Source organism: Pseudopodoces humilis, chromosome 15 (assembly GCF_049639895.1).
Source record: "Pseudopodoces humilis isolate 2021_Gansu_Grassland_sample_001 chromosome 15, ASM4963989v1, whole genome shotgun sequence".
Classification (NCBI taxonomy): Eukaryota; Metazoa; Chordata; class Aves; order Passeriformes; family Paridae; genus Pseudopodoces; species Pseudopodoces humilis.
Window position 1 is genome coordinate 4,994,861 of NC_142214.1, and position 18,855 is coordinate 5,013,715.

The window sequence follows — 18,855 nt, forward strand, 5'->3', positions numbered from 1 at the left end:
CTCCTTCCTTTCACCGCTTTGCTGTTTTAGCTGGTGCTGTTTTGCACCATCTAAACCTTCCTCAGGAGGAAATGTGGGCCAAACCTGACTTATTGAAATATTGACTTAAGTGAAGACTCAGACTAGATTGCGCCACATGTGAATTTTATTATTTTTTAAAATTAGCTTTTTTACCAAAATGAGAAGAAAATGTGTCAATTTCAATGATGCTCAAACTGAAACCTGGGCAGTGGCCCTGGAGGTGCTGCACTGTGATACAACGACTTAAATCCTTCTTTTCTGTGGGGTATCCTCCTTCCCAGGCTCCCTGCATTGGGTAGCACTTTATAGGGTGTTCTGAAGTCCAGAGAAGACACAGTGGGGCTTTTCTTTCCTTGCCTTCACAAGTCATTGACTTCATGCATTGATTTCAGAGTCAGTGCATGGAGAGTATTTTATTTTATTTATTTTATTTTTAATTTTTAATTTTTTTTTAACAAATGGCATAAAATAGTACGTTTGAAGGAAAAATTCTCACCTTGCACAGAAAGTCCAAACCTCATGGGAGATACTGGACTGTAATATCATCGAATTATAGGATGAGATGAGCAGAGATGGGGTGAAGCAACACCAGCCTGACTCCATGTGTTTCATGACTGCTTTAAAAAAGCAACATTTTAACCTGTAAAATAAAAAAGAGGGTGGGATCCAACATGCACTGACACTGTGCTCTGAAGTGCTGCATAAATTACATTGTACTTAACACAAACCCATTTTTTAATTTAATCAATATATAAACAATGGGCTCCTGTCCCTGCAGAACAGCCCAGAGGATCCGGTGCTTTCTCTTCTGGCTTTTCTCCACTCCTGCTCTCGGAGCTGCCCTGAGGTCTCGCTCCGAGGCCCGGCTGCTGCTGCTGTGCTGACAGCCCTGCTCCAGAGCGCACCTCCAAACACACCATTCCCTGCCCCATCCAAAACTTTGGCTTCCAGACAAACACAAAGGAACACGGCTCCAAACACCAGGATCAATCCCCTCAATAAAATTTCATGCATTTTCAAACAGTATCTGTCTTGATGTGGAAAACAAAAAGCAAAGAGAAGACAACGGCAAAAAGCCTTCCCAGTGCACGAAGTGAGAAATGTGGCTTTAATTTAGACAACTAATTGCTTCCAGCTGAACCAGCCATTAAAAACAGTTGAAGAATTACAATGTAAATAGATTAATGCAGACAAAGCAACATGTGCACTATTCCATGTCTTCTTGTTACCTACAAAATACTTGGGCAGTGACACACTGTTAGTCTAAGCCACTTGTTAGGTTCTGTGCTAATCAGCTAAAATTAAATAAACATGACTGATAAAAATGACTGTTGTGCTTGAAAATTGATGCACCAACAGAATTTACTCCAGGAGATAATTACAGATGATTAAGTAACAAAGAAATAATTCCTACGGCAAAGGGTGAACGCTGGCGGCACAGGGAAGGGGCACTTGCCAACGTGCCGGCCTTGTCGTTTGGAGGGATGAGCCAAAGCTGCAGGAAATCCATGGGGGGGAGAAAACTCCAAAGGAGGTTTTCTACCCCAGCAATCTCCAGTAACGGAATGCAAAAGGGATGGAAAATCGGTATTTTGCTGTTGCAAAAACATGTGTTTTCCCCCCCTCTTCTTACCCAAGGGATCAATCCCTTCATAAAACTCTTTACTTTTAAATGCTAAAAAAGTGCTCACAGGTGAACCATGTAAGTGAAAAATATATTTCTTAAATAATAATGTTAATTTGAATATTAAAGCTAATTTAATTGGTCATCAGAATGAAATCAGATTGAGACTCACCTTCTAAAATTCAAAATATTCTTCAGGGAATCATTTTAAAATGTTAATTCTTAAAGGAATTTATTATTAGAATGATAATACTGATTGGAAGCCTTGGAAAAGGAATGTTTTCCAAAATAAATAATAAATCCAGGAGAGTTTTTGCAATTTTTTCTTTTCCATAAGACTTGTTGGTAGGAGCTCTATGGTAACAGAGACCTCCAAAAAAGAAATGAAAGAATTTAAACCGAAAAAGGGGAGTTTTAGATGAGATTTTGAGAATAAATTCCTTTCTGTGAGGGTGGGGAGGCCCTGGCACAGGGTGCCCAGAGAAGCTGTGGCTGCCCCTGGATCCCTGGAAGTGTCCAAGGCCAGGCTGGACAGGGCTTGGAGCAGCCTGGGACAGTGGAACGAGATGAGCTTTGCCACCCCTTCCAACCCAAACCATTCCATGATTCCGTGATTCCAAGGAGCTGACTCCTCCACAGACCTTAACACAGCCATTTCTGCACAAGTTTCTCCCATATTTTCTTTAGCACACTCATATCCTTGAGCATCTCACTGAAACACATGTTCGAGTCAAGATTAGCCCCTATGAAATGAAAATCACTCGGGCTGCAGAGGGGGAAGTGGAATATTATTCTTCATCCTGAATTGAAATATTAGAAGCTGACTCCTGAATTATACTCTGGGGTTACCGAGCTCTAATTGAGATTGAAATTGGGCCTCTATTTTTGGTGCAGCCTGGAAAGCTCCGAGTCTTATTCCCATTTGTGCCGGTGGAAATCCCCACCCATCATCTCAAATTCTGCTCTGCCTGCACCTTCGGGGTGAGGAGAACCTTCCTGGCCCCTTCCTCCCCGAAATAATGATAAATGACAGCTACTCCAAATTGGAGCTGGCTGCTGCTCCTCACTGAAGGGCTGAGGGGAGGGTGGGAAGGGGCTTGTCCCTGAAAGCTGATTGACAGGTGGGGTCAGGATGGGGGGAGCGTTTGCTGGACCCTGTCAGATCCCAGGGAGCTGATGACAGCTTGTGCTGCCATTCCCTTCCTTCCCTCGCTGGCCAGATTTATGCTGCTGTACAGAGGGTGTGGGATAAACTCTGCCCACCCCAAAATTACAATGTGCTCCTATAAATCTGATTTTTTTGTTCTGCCAGTGCTGTCTAGAGGGGTTGGGTTTCTCTGGAGGAACAACTGGCGATGATTCCCAATGCTTTGAAGTATTAAAGCAAAGTTGATGGGACTTTCCAGTCCTCCAGTCAGCACCATGTAGCAGAAACCATGTTTCTGAGCAGAGGTGAGTTTGGGCAGGCCCTGGCACAGGGTGCCCAGAGAAGCTGTGGTGTTCCATCCCTGGAAGAGTCCAAGGCCAGGCTGGATGGAGCAACCTGGAATAGTGGAAGCTGTCCCTGCCCACGGCAGGGGATAGAACTAGATGGGCTTTATGGTTCAACCCAAACCATCTCGTGGTGGCGGTGTCCAGGGAGCAGCAGGAGGTGAAAATCCCGTTGGTTGTGCTGGAAAAATGCCCCAATTAAGGACAAGCCCCTTCCCCTCCCAAGTCACCAACACAGTGTCTGGCTGTGGGACAGAGGGACTCGTGGCACAAACGACCAGGTTGCAGCTCTCACCTCCCCAGCCCCAGGCTCTCCACATCCCCAGGATCCCTTTGCACACACGTCAGGGACTCACCCTGGGAGCTGGGGAGAGGTGTCCCCTTGCAAGGAAAACACAGGGCAGGTGCAGGCAACGGCAATGGAGCCCCTCAGAATTAACAACCTGAAAGAATTTGATTTAGCCCAACGTTTCAATCGGTGCAAACAAACAAAAAATATATTGGGCTGAGATGATTAAATAGGATGAGGCCTCTTTTTCTTTTTTTTCTTTTATTGTTAGCGGTGAAAAATTCCAAAGGCATGACCGAGGAATTAATATGCAGCTATAAACACGCTGCGGGGAAAAGGCCAGGGGAAGCAAACAGGACCCAAAATAGATTTATCTCCAAATGTCCCATGAAGCCAAGGAATCTGCTGCTATAAACACAGGAATTGCAACCGGCCACATGAAACAAAGCCCCGCTTTCAGTGGCACCTGGGGAGGACGAGATGGAAGTAATTCCTCTTTAATGAAGATGTTGTGATGTGTCCGAGGCTTTCTGTGGAGCAACAATTCCTGCTGCCTGGGAAAAGGTGGGGTTAAGTTACAGAGGAGCTCTGCTGGAGGACAAACCCCTGCTTGAAGCAAACCCTTCGCTGGTATTATCTGTTAAATGTGTTGCACACCATTTGCAGCATAAACATTTCCAGTTCATTTTAATTTCATATCGGAGGAGAATCATAAAGACAGAGGGTTATTGGTCACAGCTGCAGGGATGTGGCAAATGCAACTTGAAGAATTATTCTGTCAGAGAGACAGAGCCAGATATTATTGTTTTTTCCCTTACAGTCTTGCCAGCAGTTAAAAAGGGGATTTTATTAAAAATATTCATGTAATTAAAATCTATAGCCTTAAAAGCCTTTAGAGGAGCTGGAGCTAAACCAGAATAACACATTTACATTCAGATGTTGTAGGTTTGTAACAAAACAACTCTGCATTTGGTCAAGAAAGCAAAATAAAAAGGTTTTTACATTAAATCTTATATTTTAAAACATAGGCAGCTTTAAAGTGTGCAGTGATTGATGTAGCTGAGAAGTTTCTTCCTAGGAAATGTTACATTTGGATGTAGAAATTAATCAGTGATGATCTGGGCCACCGGTGTGCCCTGGGAGGGAGAAATGACTTTTATTCCCCACACGTGTGGTTTTAACAGCCAGTGCCTGGCTTTTCAGCCGTTGTCCATCAGCGTGATGGATCATCCTTCCCTTCCCTCACTTCCCAAAGCCCGGCTGGAACAGAGAATTTTCCCAAAGAAAAGGAAATATCCCAGCACAAACCAAACCCAACAGCCACCCAGAGCCGTTTCTTTTTTTCAGCCCTTTTTGTTAATTCCTTTTCTCCAAGCTTTGTCCAGTAATAAACAACTGTTCCAATCTGCTGTACTGATCAAAAGAAATGTTTTAATCAATCCCAGGCTAAATATCATGCTATTATGTTATCACTGGAGCAAATCATCCAAAATACAAAACAAAAATATCAGTTTAATATGCTCCAGATCAGGAATGTCTTGAAGAAACTTGCCTTCCTTACAGGTGTGTCCTATTTTAAGGAAAAAAAGGGAAGGATTAAAATGTGGGGGCTGGCTCTGGGGCCACGTGGCTGCTGGGGCAGGAATGCCGGGATGCCAAATACACTTTTTTCTCCACACCAGAGATGTTTTCTTTTTTTTGTTGTTGTTTTCTCTTTTTCTAAGCTGAGGAGTAAATCTCTGTTTCCACCTTCTGAGGAGCAAATCCACAGGGAGAGTGTGGACCAATCCCAAGTCATGGCTCTGGCAAGGGATGCAACCCCAAGAAGACCCAGAAACTTCCAAATTTTTGAGACAGTTTTCCCAGGAGCCTGAGCATGGTCTGGATCCAATGCAGAGTGATGGGAGAACTCAGTAGATGCAGGAGCATCCCTGCCCCATGGGCCTGATGCAGGATGACCAACAGAGACAGTTGCCATCACCTCTGGAAAGTTTGGGCAGAGCTGGATCTCCTTTCCATCCTCTGCTCTGTTCTGTGTCCAGGAGACCTACCCAGCAAAATTCCTCCTTTTTATGGCTCATTAAGGCTCCTGGGTCCAGTGACACTCAAAGCCAGTTTAAAAATAAGTGATATTTGGCCATTTGAGAGGCTCCTGCTTGGAGCAGGGCACTCTGCCTGTCTCACCAGCAGGACCTGGATCAGCAGCTAAGTCCATGCAGTCCCAGATGGATCCTTCATACACATTGGATTGAGGAAATCCTGACTCTCCATAGGATCCCCAAGGTGGGGAGAAGGCCTGGGCATAGGGGAAAGATCCTCACAGGCACACACGGCTCAAACACCACTCAAACCCATTTCATGGAATCATGGAATGGTTTAAGGTGGAGGGAAACCTAAAGCCCCTGTTGTTCTACCCCCCTCCATGGGCAGGGACACCTTCCACTGTCCCAGGCTGCTCCAAGCCCTGTCCAACCTGGCCCTGGACACCTCCAGGGATGGGGCAGCCACAGCTTCTCTGGGCACCCTGTGCCAGGACCAGCCCACCCTCACAGGGAAGAATTCCTTCCTATTTCTTTGACCAATGACTTAAAACCACCTCAGAAAGTGGGGACATTGTCTTGGGAAGGAGGAACAGCAGCAGGGATGAAGCACCTGGACCTGACCAGATCTATATGAACCCTTCCCTGTTTTCTCCTTCCCATTCTGTCCCTCCAGAGCTCCTCATTTGCAATTCCAAGGGCCAACGTGGGAAGTGTCAGCACTTTCAAAGAACGAAGGCTTTGGATATGCCAGATTTTGTTTCAGCTGGGAATGAAGTTTGGGGCTTTGCTTTACTTTGATTTGATTTAATCTCAAAAACCTTCAGGACACAGAGTTGTATTTCTTCTACCAGTCTAAATTCTCAAATTCTGGGAATTCTGAGAAGCGAAGCAAAGGGGGCTGATGTTATCCGTTAGAAGAGCCCAGATAGAGACATTATCCTGCTTTTATGAAAGCCAAAGGCCAAATTCATATTTATTTGAGCTGCAGCAGGATCTGGCTTATATCCTGGACATTACAACATACTGTTCCAATCTCTATTTTTATTAGCAATATTGATAACGTTAGAAGAAATACGATACAGGAAATAGCATATCGACTTTGATTAATTTTACAGTACGACTTTTAACAAACATAAAGGAAGAATTCAGCAAAGGGTTGAAGCTAAAAGTGTTGCTAGTGAAGGGAGACATGTGGTACCTGCATGTCCTGAGTGGGGCAGCTGGATATTCAACATGGATTTGCCTCCATGGAAGAAAAATTGTTTATAATCAAGTTTTTTGACATTGTGAGTTCTCATCTTTAAGTTTATTAACATTTTCAGACATAATGATGTGCTGCAAGAAATGAATGTATTGGTGTAAAATTAAATCTGTTTATTGTGCACAGGCAGTAGTGTTAAAACACTGGTTGAATATTTCTAGGAGTAGACATATGAAATGCTTTCATTGCAGGGAGAAAAATCCCTAATTCCAGCCCCAAATCTCAAGTCCTGTGACAGGGTGGGACCTTATTGGACTCACTTGAAGGTGCCTTTAATTGTCCCCACAGCTTTGGAGGGCACAGGACCCTCTACTCGCATTTCATTGCCTGATATTTAATAATAATAACAATTATAATAGTAATAACAACAATATTTCACTATTATATGGACATGAACCATCTAGCACTTGAAACATTGCTTTGTATCTGGATTTATGCTCTTTTTTAAGTTTAAAAGGCGCTCAGCACATAGTTGCTGTTGCTGTTAAGGATAAGCCAGTCCAGCCTCCTGGATCACTTCAATCGCATCCTGGGATTGAAAACACCCATGAAACGCTGCCCCAGCCCCAAAATTTATCAAACTGCCTTAAACCTACAGAGTGGTTAAAGCAATGTGATTGAAGATGCTGGTTGAGCGCTTGAGGTGACGTGGGCACAGCAGGATCGTGGTTCAGTGTTTAATATCCATCTAAACCTGCCTGAAAAAAGGATATTTCTGCTGGTTTCAGGCTGCAGGTCCAGGGGGAAGGGATGCAGCAGCTCACTCTGAACCAGGAGCTGAGGGCAGAACCATCCCTGGATCATCAGCTGGGTAATTTCAGGAGTGACTCCAAGTCACCACACAAGTCCTTTATTCGTTTCTTCCCCTTGGAGCCGCAGGTTTTATTTGAGGCCTGACTGGAAGCAGATGGACCTGTCAGGGCTCCTCAGGCAGGTGAGCAGAGCAGGCGGATGAGCTGCTAAGTGCTCCCAGCTGCTGGGCAGGGCCCCGAGGAAATTGTTGGAGCTTGGACCCAGCACCGAGGTGAGATCTGGAGCCAGTGCCAAGAAGGAAAAAGTGAATTTCTCTGAAAACCTGAAAAAGTGAGGCTTTTGAAATAAGAGAAAATAGCTGAAAATATCTCAAAAATGTATCTAATATATCTTCAGACTTCAGAGAGCCAAAAGCCATCCTCAGCTCCTGCCCCCATCTCTGGTTTTGCTCAGGATCTGTCTCCTTAGGCAGCAAAAATGATTTTTCCAAAGTTTTCTCCCTATCACTGGTGTTTCCCTCTCCAGAAAGGTCTTGACTTTCACTTGCTGCTTTGTGTCGTTTGATTTATGAGCTCAAGGGGTCCTTCTCAAAACCTGGTCTCCTTCTTGTACTTAATTGCTACATTAAACTGAAAACTTGGTGCTTTAGGAGCAGCAGTCTGGGAGGAAATGGTTTGATGGATGGAAGTAGACGATAGGTCCTTCTCGGGAATGTCACCAAAAGGACACAGCGGAGAAGTGGCTTTATAAATAACTGCAAAATTCAGAAAGTCCACGAGCATGGGGAGACCAGAGCTCTATTAAGCACAAACAGCTTGCAGGGCAATTCCCAACATCTGCAAAAGTTCTCTCAGCCCCTGTAATTCCCAACATCCTCGGCTGCATGCACCGGCATTCACTCCCTGGGGCCGGTGGTCTGGGATGCCATGGAAAGGGATGCCTGGAGTTTGCATCCCAAAATGCAAATAAACCAGTGAAAGAAAAGGTCAAACAAGTCAAAGCTTTTATTCACATTGTGAATAAGATGCCTTTTCTTTTCCTTTTGGAAATTAATTTATAAAAAATAATTTTTAATATTTTAGAAGTTCTTTTACCCAGTGGGTGCAGTATTGGTGGAGCATGGAGTAGGCATGGATGGAGTTCCTGCATGTTCCAAGAAAAGCCATGATTCCTGACATGGCTCCAAGTGACACAGCAGTAAAGAAAATTATAAAATTCATCTAGTAAATGCCAAGGAATGAGGCTTCCCTTGTGGCACTGCAAAGTGCAGCTCCAGCCACCAAGCGCTCGTAGCACAACCCCACAGGAGTTGCAAATGCATGCCCTTGCACCCGGAACCCAAAATCCATCTGGGATGGGAGAGCCACCACGGCACCAGGGATTTTATAATTATCTGAACCTCTCCTTTTAGCTTCCTGAGCTGAGTTTTGAACACAGATGTTGTGTGTTCTGGGGGACAACCAGACACCCAAAACGAAGAGGAAAGGACACGTAAATATTGTGGCCTCATCTGTTTCCAATAGGCTGTGTTTACATATTAATGTGCAATACAAATTTGTAAACATGAGCATTTGAAACTTTTGGAGGAACCGATCCCGGCCTTTTCCCTTTCTGCAGCTTTATTGGAACAACATGTCCCCGGCCCCAGCCACACATGGACATGGTTTCCATACTGGATGCATTTCAAATGGTCTGGGTGCTTATTTGTTCTGCTCTATCTTGCTATCCAATCCTCATTTGCTTTGCATAATTGTGATACAAATTATCATCTAATTACAGCCCCAACCTCAGCAGATCAAATGTAAACCGAGGCACTTCCATCGCAAAAAGCGACATCTGATGCTCCCTCTACGCCTTTGGCTTCTCCAATAGATGGATTAAATTTGTGTGAAACCAGAGAGTAAACTGCACTTTGATTAAAAATATTATTGCCAGGTATTTTGTCTCCTTAGATTTTAAATCCACCCCCGTGTCTGAGCACTGAGCCCATCCAATGTCCTGGCATTGGGTGTGGACACAGCACCTCTGGAACGGACAGTTTTACTTGCTGAGTGCTATAAACAGGCTCAGATACTCCCAAATAACTTCAAACTTCTCTTGGGAAAGGTCAAATGACTAATAGCTGAGATTGTTCAGCAAGTTTCATCCTTAAAAAAAATCCCTTTGATTTTTTCTCCCTGTTCCCATTTTAAAATAGCACTGTAGTCCTGAGGTGCTGTTTGTGTTTGCCCACTAAGCCCACAAAGAATTGTGAACTTTGAAATGGCCACGAGTTTTCCAATAATATTTGTGGGAGAAAACACAAACCAGCACAAGATGGAATTGTATTGATAGGCACATGGGCTTGCTTGAAATATCGACCTTGGTTCGCCCAGTTTCACATTTAATAAATCATATTGATTAATCTGATTTATTCTCTAGAGTTCTGACACTCACCTACTAGTAGCTGTTTTACAAGGGACCCTGAGAGTGTAGAGTGCAGGTTAGCTGCTTTTTGGGGCACATTTCATTTAATATCTAGGAAAACACATCTATTTTCTAGTGTGAGTGAATCAGCTGAGTCACTGTTGTGAATATGGAAAATATTCCTGTGCCAGAGGGGCCAGGGAGCTTGGTCTGCTCTGAGGTGCCCTTGGTGGCAGTGGCACAGGACAGAGAGCTACGACTGCCTGAAAACACCACCCACACCCTTTTTATTTCTTAGATTGATTTTTGGAAGGATAAAACCAAAAGGTGAAGGCAAAGGAAATGGAAATAACCCTCAGATAACCTGGTTCAAGCAGCTCCTCTCACGCTGTGCCGACCTCTCATACAGACAAATTGTTATTTCTGGACCTGCCTGACGAGCATCCTCCCAAAATGTGACAACCCTGGGACATGCTCAGACCTTGCAGGGATCAGTCTCTGGGTGTGTTTTCCATATGGTTGTGGTGAGGGGGGATGGTGAAACCTGGGATCCTATGGGACCCACAGCTCAATTCCACTGGAATCAGCCGAGCATCATTCCTGGTAGAGCAAATCACCGCACCAAAATATCTCTCCAGTCATTATCAGTCACAGTTTTAACCAGACACTGATTTACTGGATTACAGCTCATGGCCAGCAACTCTGGAATATCTTATGCAACCGCAAATATTTGGAAAATTGGAAGTCCCCCATTGCACAAATCCGTGACTGATCGGGAAGAGCCTTCCAGCTCCCCAGGAGTACAACCACATGTGGGGGCTGGGTCTCGGTCACTCAGCTGGACACAGGCTGGCCAAGGTCAGCACTGGACTTACCATGGGAATTCAGTCACCACCAATGTTGGAAATAAGGACTCCCAAGGAACAAAAAGTGCTTTTTTTTTTGCTTTTTTTTTTCCCCCCAATAAAAATAGGGAGATAAACTGCTAAGGAACAGCCCAAAAAAGCAGGTTTGTTCATTTTTACAGTTGTACGGACCATTTTTCACAACCCCCCGTTTCATACTGGCATTACTGGAAGCTCTGTGAACACCCAAAGAAGGAAAATTAGGGAAACCAATTTTGTCTGAATTTTATCAAAGTCTCATGAAAGTAAAAGTGTAATTTTTGTTAATTTAGCAGCTTTTGATATTGCTTGTTCTGTTCTGAATTTGTTGTCTATTAAAGATGAAAGTAAAATCAAAACTCCGGTATCAGTTTTGATTCTTAAGCCTGTGCCTAGTCCCTCTATATTGTGTGTTGGCTTTGAAAACATAGGATTAATCTCAAAATGGGGCTGATCCCAACCAAGACTTATTTTCCAATCTCTGCCATCTATCAAGTGATAAATTTGATTTTAGGTGGAGTCTGAACATCGATCAAATAAAGAATAAAACCTGTGTCCTGATTTATTATGAGTTACATGGTGCCCTTGGGAGCTGGAGATTATTTACAGGAATAACAAAAATATCCACAGGTTACAAGAAAACAAACAGGAATTTTGGAAGGAATTGAAAATTTCATGTTCCAGGGCCTGTAGAGTTGTAATTCACCATAAAGGATCCGTGTTCTCCGTGGGACTGAGCCAGGAGCATCCCTGCCCTTCCCTCAGGCAAGGCTGGATGAGATCCCACTTGGGTCTTCTGTGCCCCTTGGGGCTGAGAGCTCTGGGTCAGAGGATTGTCCTGCTGTGCTCCTGGGGTTGTTTCATCCCACACAACTCTCCAAGATGTATCCTCCACGTCCCCATGGATCCGTCCCACCGCGGGAGAGATGTGTGATCCCATCCTTCCTTCCCACCACGCCATCGATGCTGGTGCCAATGGAGGGTGGGGCATGGAAAAAGGGCTCTGGGTCACCCCTCCAGCTTCTCATCCTCATCTGTCTTTCATCCTGCTTTTCTTTACCTGGCACCAGATACTTGGATTTATGTCCCCACCCTGATAACAGAGGCATCTGGATCTTGAAGAATGAGGGACTTTTATGTCATTAATTAGGGCCCATTAGAGCCAAGGGAAATTAAGAACAAGCTCGAGCGCTTGGCTAGATGTGGCTCCTTTGCCAAGTCCATGTCCTGGACAGACCCTTTGAAATTTAGGGATAAAACTTGAGTGGGAGCAGAAGCTCCCCAGGGCTCTGAGCTATCTAAAGGCAAGAGAGAGAGAAAACAGAGTTGTAGAAACACAGACATCAATGGCCCCACTTGAGAGTGCAAATAGTAAAAAGGTGACTGACAGTTTGCTCTTAACCTACAACTGTGACATAAATGTGGCCAAAAGGTATCACCTCAGGGTCATCTCAGACCCTCCCAGATCCTCCACCCTCCCAACAACACAACGTAACACTTCTGTCCACAAAAAAAGAGGATTAAATGCCTGCCCATCCCGCTCCTGTACCATGCAGTGTTTCAGAGTCAATAACTAACAAGCCCCTGGGTATGGAGGAAGGAAGGACTTGCTTTACATAGCTCAGAAATATTCTCTGATCCCACTAAAGGCAGTGGTTAATTGTGGGGTGCCAGTTGGAGTGATTGCATCTGCCGTCCCTCAAAGCAGCCGGAATGCTGTCACTCACTTTGAAATGCCCTGCTGCATTCATCAGTCTGGATGGCACAGAGAAGTTATAACCATACAAGCCATATGGAGGATGTAAAGAACAATTAAGTGCTTCCCGAGCAATGGGACTTGATGGGAAAATGTTTCCAGATGCATGTAATCCATACAACATTTGACCAGCAGAACCGGAGGCTTGTAGGCACTGAGCATTTAAGTCTTCGGCTTTGGCGTTTTTCAGGGAAGACAGTTTGGGCATATCCACCATGAAGTGGGGTAAAAGGTGTGGGTTGGTGGCTCCCAGTTTTTCATGGCTCGGAAAGAGGAGCGCCTGTTGTCTCAAGAAGCTCATAGGGCAGATCTTGTAGTAGAGGGGCAGGTTGAGGGGGTGCAGGAAGCTCTCGGGGCACGACATGCCCAGGTTGCTCGCGGGCAAGTGAAGCGTGGGAGGAGAGCACGATGGAGAGAGCAGGGGGTTCAGAGGAGAGGGGGTCCCACCGCTGGAGGCCACTGGAGAAGAGCTGGAGCTCCCACCTGGAAAGGAAAACAGAAATCATCCAGGCTGGGCTAACTGGTGTCCACAGCACAGCCATCCTTGGAAGACTCCTGCTCCCAGTCCAGGTCTCCCTCCTGCCGGTGTCCATCCAAACACGAACCCTCTCCAAAGACCAGCTCCTGGAAAACGGGAAGATCTATCCACAAATGGTTATTGTTAGATGCTATATATCTAAGAACAGCATTCACACATGTCTGATCCCATCCCTTGGACTGGGATCATGGTAAACACAGCTCCACACATACCTGGATCCATACCTGGCTGCATGACCGATAACCCTCCCTTGCTATACACGCACCATTGCCATTTCACGTTCCCTATTTTTCATGCAAATTCCAGACAGCTTTTTCCCCTTGGATATAAGAACAAAAAAGCATATTCAGCCCGATGGAGAATTTTTTTTGTACCTTCCTGCTCACAGGAATTGACTCATTTCACTTGGCTTCCCAAGCAATTTGAAACATTCCCCTGAATGCTATCGGTGTCTCCAGAAATTCAAACTCACAAGTCATGTGAACGTCCTACTTTCTGGAGGGGATGAATGAACACTTTCAGAATTCAGGAGAAAAGCAACCCCAAGGAGCAAAAATGAAGCAGGGACGGGATGGCTGCTCCAAGGTGGGAATGGTGCTCGGGAGCAGCCAGCCCTCGTGCTACACAGATGCTGGTTTCATCTCCCGCCTGTGGAGAGCCAAATGTCCACTGCACACTCATTACCAGATTCTTCCAGAGGGGTTTTCCCCCCTCCTTTATTTTGACTTCTTACTGAAATCACTGGGAAAGGATGTAAGGGAATGTGCATCCGTTTGTGCTACTATTTACATTCAATTGCAACCAATGCAATGCCTGGCTGGGATCTGATCCGACTCGACACGCAACCGGCGACCCGAAATCAACTGTAAAACTGAACCACATCTGCTGGTATAAAAAAATTCTTAAACCTTAAAACACAAAGATTTTGAATGTGATGCAAATTAATTTCCAAACTCCCAACAAGCAGAGCCTCTCACAGGTCAGCCCTGGATCACAATAATCTGGGAAGGTTTTGTGGCGTGAAGGTCTCACCCTTCCCTGCTGATGTCAGTGGCTGCTGACAGTGCCCTGACATCAGCGGGGCAGGATCCAGTCCTCTCTCCATGGACATATCCCGATGTCCTCCAGAGCTCAAGGACTTTGGGTCATGTAAAATATGGGATTGAGCTGATATTTGTGTGTGAGGCAGTGAGAGAAGCCCTACGTGGTTGGATACAGCAGAGCAAAGCAGGGTCAGTATCTGCTGCACGGTATCCCGAGCAAAAAATATCCCTCAGCGAGTTTGGGAATGGGGATTGCAGCAGAAACGATGAAGCAGATCAATGAGCAGATGTTTTCTGCCCTTTCTATTAGGCTTAAAAATAAAATTTTTGCAGGCAATTCTTTCTTCAGCTTGTTGATCATAATTTCTTTTAATTTACCTTCTGGTTTTAGAGCTTTGGGATTTCAGTTTTTCAGCATTTCTTTAGGAATATATTTTATTAGTAGTAGAACTGCAGATTTTGCTATATTTATATCAGTCCAGGAATTCCACCCTGAAGAAAAATACCAAATACATTAAACAAGAAAAAAATAAATCTAAAAATCCCAGGTAGCTCTAATATTATATGTACAATAATAATATAGGGTCTTTAACACTGCAGTTGCTGTTGTTTCATTCCTCATGCAGCTCATCCACCACCTCCTCCCCCCGGCAAACGGGTTCAAAAGGGGCTTTTGCATAAATTATTTTCTAAAAATAAAATTAATAAAAACCCTATTAATAATATTAATAAAGCTGCTGCTACTACTACTACCAACAACTAGTGATAATAATTTTAGTTCTCCTTACGACCGATAAACCTCTTAATTTCTCCCGAATCTGATTTCTTTGTGCACTCATTTCTACACCAGCAGAACATGAATTTTTGCTGTGATTTTTGCAGCATTTTCCGGCAGACACAGGGGTGACTTGGTGTGTCCCAAGACTTTGAAGAGTTCCTGATATACACGAGTTTAACTCGCGGCTTTAAACGCAACTTGAAGGGCTCCAATGTGCAAACGAGCTGTTAGTTTTTTTCCCTTCGGCGCTACGAATAATGTTTTCAAATATTACTGAAGCCGTTTTTCTGGGAAAGGACCGGTTGCTCTTGTCAGGATGAAGGAGAGCGTTTTCCCCAAAAATTTTTCCTCATCTTCTCTGTATTTCTGTGCGACTGCCGCATCCTAAATACCAGATAATTTTATTTTCTGTTGCATAACGCATTTGTCGGCGCAGAAGCTGCCGCTGCAGAAAGCACAGGCGGTCGCCACTTCCACGTTTGTAGCTGATATTCCCAACCCGGTTGGAAGCAATTAGTGTAACAGGATCAAAGCCGGAACAACCCGACTCCAAATTATCCCCCTGCACACTCAGATATTTTTTTCTGCCCATCTAACTCTGGTTTCAGCCGGGGGCTGGAGCAGCCCGTGCCCTCATCCTGTCCTTCCCGGCTTCTGGCATCCACTTGCACAGGAATTTTATCCAAACCAGCGCGGAATTAACTCCCTCAAAATGCAGGGATTCGTTTTCTGGACGAACCTCGTAATCTTTGATGATTTGAGCCCCTCGAGGAGCCCCTCGGGGAGCTTCGGGCGAGGCAGCGAGCGGGGTTCACTTACCCTGGCTGTCTGCGCCGAAAGCCTTGAAGTCCAGGGCGAGGGGGGCTCTCCACGGGTAGGTCTCCAGGAGCCCGTCCAGGACCCCCCTGCGGGGGGAGAGCGCCTTGAACACAGCCGCGGGGCCGGCGGGCGTGGGGGGCGGCGAAGGGGCGGCCCCGGCCCTTACCTGTTCCTGCCGGGGTCCCGAAAACCTTTGGCGAAGGGATTCCTGTCGATCTTCAGCTTCGTGATCTGCAGGGTGAAAGCGAAGGGGAGCGGGGCGGGCTGGGACCGGCGGCCGCGGCCGTCGGGGCTCTCCATTCCCCCGGCCCCCGGTACCGCCGGGGCTTTCCATCCCCCCGACCCCCGGTACCGCCGGGGCTCTCCATCCCCCCGACCCCCGGTACCGCCGGGGCTCTCCATCCCCCCGACCCCCGGTACCTGCTGGTTCTGGTAGGCCGTGACGGTGGTGAACTCGGTCTCCTGGAAGGAGAAGGTCTGCACCCCCTCGGCCGGCAGCGACTGGATCTGCGCTAGATCGAAGCGAGAATCCTGGGCGATAACGTGGACGCGGGGCTTGTACTTGTGCATGGACTGCAGGATGATCTGTGCGGGGGGACAGGCGACTGAGCCCCCCCGGAGGGAGAAAGGCACGAAGAAAACCCGAGGCGAGGCTCAGGAAGGACCCGGCCCTGAGTCCCGGTGCAGGAGTTGCCCCCAGGATGATGCTCCGCGCCCCGGGGCGATGCTCTACCCTTCCCCGGCCCCCCGGCTAGGCTGCCCCACACCTACGTGCCCCTTGTCGTCCATCTCGTTGTTGGTGAGCTTCACGCGGTCGAAGCTGATGATTTGCCTCATCCAGGTCTCCCCCGAGCAGGGGGAGTCGGGGTGGATGTAGAGGCGCGGGGTGATGCAGGAGTGGTCCGTGTTCCCCGCCACCATCCACTGCGAGCTGTGATAGACGTACCTGGCCCGGGCCGGGCCGCGTCAGCCGGCGGGAGCCCGTCCCCACCTGCCCCCCACACCCACGCGCACCTATATATTCTATAGGTGCGTGCGGATCCCCCCAGCATCCCTGTGCGACCCCCGTGCCCCGCTCGGACAGCAGATCGCGGCCGTCAGAGCAGGAGGTCCCGCTGGCTGTGGGGTCCCCGCCCGTGCCCCCCGTACCTGTATCTTTTGGAGTCCACGGGCACGACGTCGATGGCGATGTAATATTGCTGCAGCGGCTCCAGCCCCTTCACCTTCACCCGGACCGACGGGAACATCCTCCTGCGGGGACAGGGACAGGGACAGCGGCTGAGCCAGAGCTGCCGCTCACGGGGCGAAAAGGGGCTGAGAAAATAGGAACGGGCGTCGGGAGGAGGGGAAATCGAACTCAACGAAAATAGAGGGAAAAGGGGAGAACTAAGTGAAATATCTCAACAGAACAGAGAAACCCCAGACAACGAAACAAAACAAAACAAAACAAAACCAAGAAACAATACCATCACCCCCCATCAAAAAAAAAAAAGAAAAAAAAAGAAAAAAGAAAAAAAAAATAGAAACGAAAACCAAAAAGGAAAAGCAGAGCCCGAGCGAGGTGGCGGGGGCCGGCCGGTACCTGCCGGCCTTGGTGATGATCATCTCGGTGCCGATGTCGTGGAACCTCCTCCAGAGCTCGGAGCCCTGCAGCTCCACCTGCACCCCGCCCGCCCGGCTCTCGGCACCGGCCTTGGGTCGCTTCTCTGCAGGGAACACAAAGGGCAGGGGGCGGCTCGGGAGGCTGCCGGGGCAGGGGGCGGCCCTGGCTCCCCGCCTCGCCGGGCTCCCTCCGGTACCCACCCGCCTCCGGGGCTCTGCGACCCGGCCGGCAGCCGGGGCCGGGCTCCTCATCGCGACCCTCCGGCACCTTCCTCTTGGCCGAGCGTCCCACCAGGGCTTCCACCGAGAAGGCGTGAGCCCGGGAGCTGAGCGCCATCCCCTCCGGGCTGCCAGGGGTCCCCCCGGGCGGCAGCGGGGCTCAGGCGGGCGGCGGCGGCTCCATCCCGGCCGGCATCCAGCGGCCCTCGCCCGGCCGCCGCACGGCTCCCGTCGGGGGGCAGCGGCCACGGCGAGATCCTCTTGCATCCAACTGAGTCAATAGACGGCTGCAGCCTCCTCTGTTTGTTTTGGAAACTGGTGGGAGCATAAGAAACATTGAGTGACATTTCATGGGAGTAACGGGGGGGGCTGGAGGGGGAGGGAGGGGAGAGCCACAGGGGTGGGGGGGAGAGGGGGAAGAGGAGCCGGCCCCGTCTAGGATCAATAAAAGAGTTACTGTTCTCCATTAAATTGTAAAACTCAAAGAAATTTGACATAATTGCACACTAGGGGCCACTTTTCCAACAAAAGTGCAAATAACGTTTAACCAGAACCAGCGCAAAAGCGAAAAAGAAAAAGGCGGGGGGGAAAGAGAGAAAGGAGAAAGATTAACAGAAAAGAAGGAGAAAAGGAGAAAAAAAGAGAAAAGGGTAGAAAAAGAAAGAAAAAGGGAAGGCAGGAAAAGGGAAATAAAAGGGTGTGAAAGTGAAAGAGGGAGACAAGAGAAGGGAGCCGTGCCCCGCCTCGGGCCCCGCAGGGCTGTCCCCACGGGCCGGTCACACGCGGCCCCTCCGGTGTCCCCGGCACGACAGACCCGGTGCCACCCCTGGGCTGTGACAGCGCCGGGCAGCGCTTCCGGCTTTGTCTCCCGTTTTTGCTTTGTTTTTTGTTTGTTTGGTTGTTTTTGGAGTGTTTTTTAAGGCAGTCCCGCCCCGGCTCCGCTTCAAAGCGCGGCCCCGCCGCCCGCGGCATCTGCGCTGAATTAGGGGCAGAAATCCCCGATTTCCACTCGGAGAGTCCCGGGAATCTCCTGCGCGGCCGGGCGGGGCAAGGTCGGGGCCGGGGGGGCTCCGGCCGGGGCTCTCAGGTGCGCAGGGAAAGCGCTGCCCGGGATCTGTGCGACATTTTCATCCCTGCTCCGGGGACCTCCCTCCCTGCCCAGTCTGGAGCTCCCGCGCTGATTTATTTTCCATCCTGGAACCCTCCCCAGAGCCGGCAGCAAAAGGGGTTCTGGTGGGTTTTGGGGAGAGGAGAGTGGTGTCCAACCTCCCCATCCCCTGTGGAGCCCTGGCCCCGCAGCCTTTCCCTGCACCGGGGAGGTCAGCTTAG

The 18,855-nt window shown here is 48.0% G+C and overlaps 1 protein-coding gene across 1 annotated transcript; it reads right to left on the reverse strand.

Moving 5' to 3' along the window:
• Window positions 1-11,337: 11,337 nt before the first annotated feature.
• TBX22 (T-box transcription factor 22) lies at window positions 11,338-17,644 on the reverse strand. Its single transcript, XM_005526131.2, has 8 exons — window positions 17,509-17,644; window positions 17,288-17,411; window positions 16,855-16,956; window positions 16,477-16,651; window positions 16,126-16,290; window positions 15,872-15,936; window positions 15,706-15,791; window positions 11,338-13,010 (listed from the first exon to the last, which is right to left on the reverse strand). The coding sequence occupies exons 1-8, from the start codon at window positions 17,642-17,644 to the stop codon at window positions 12,415-12,417; spliced, it is 1,449 nt and encodes a 482-aa protein (XP_005526188.2). The 3' UTR covers window positions 11,338-12,414.
• Between the last annotated feature and the right edge of the window lie 1,211 nt (window positions 17,645-18,855).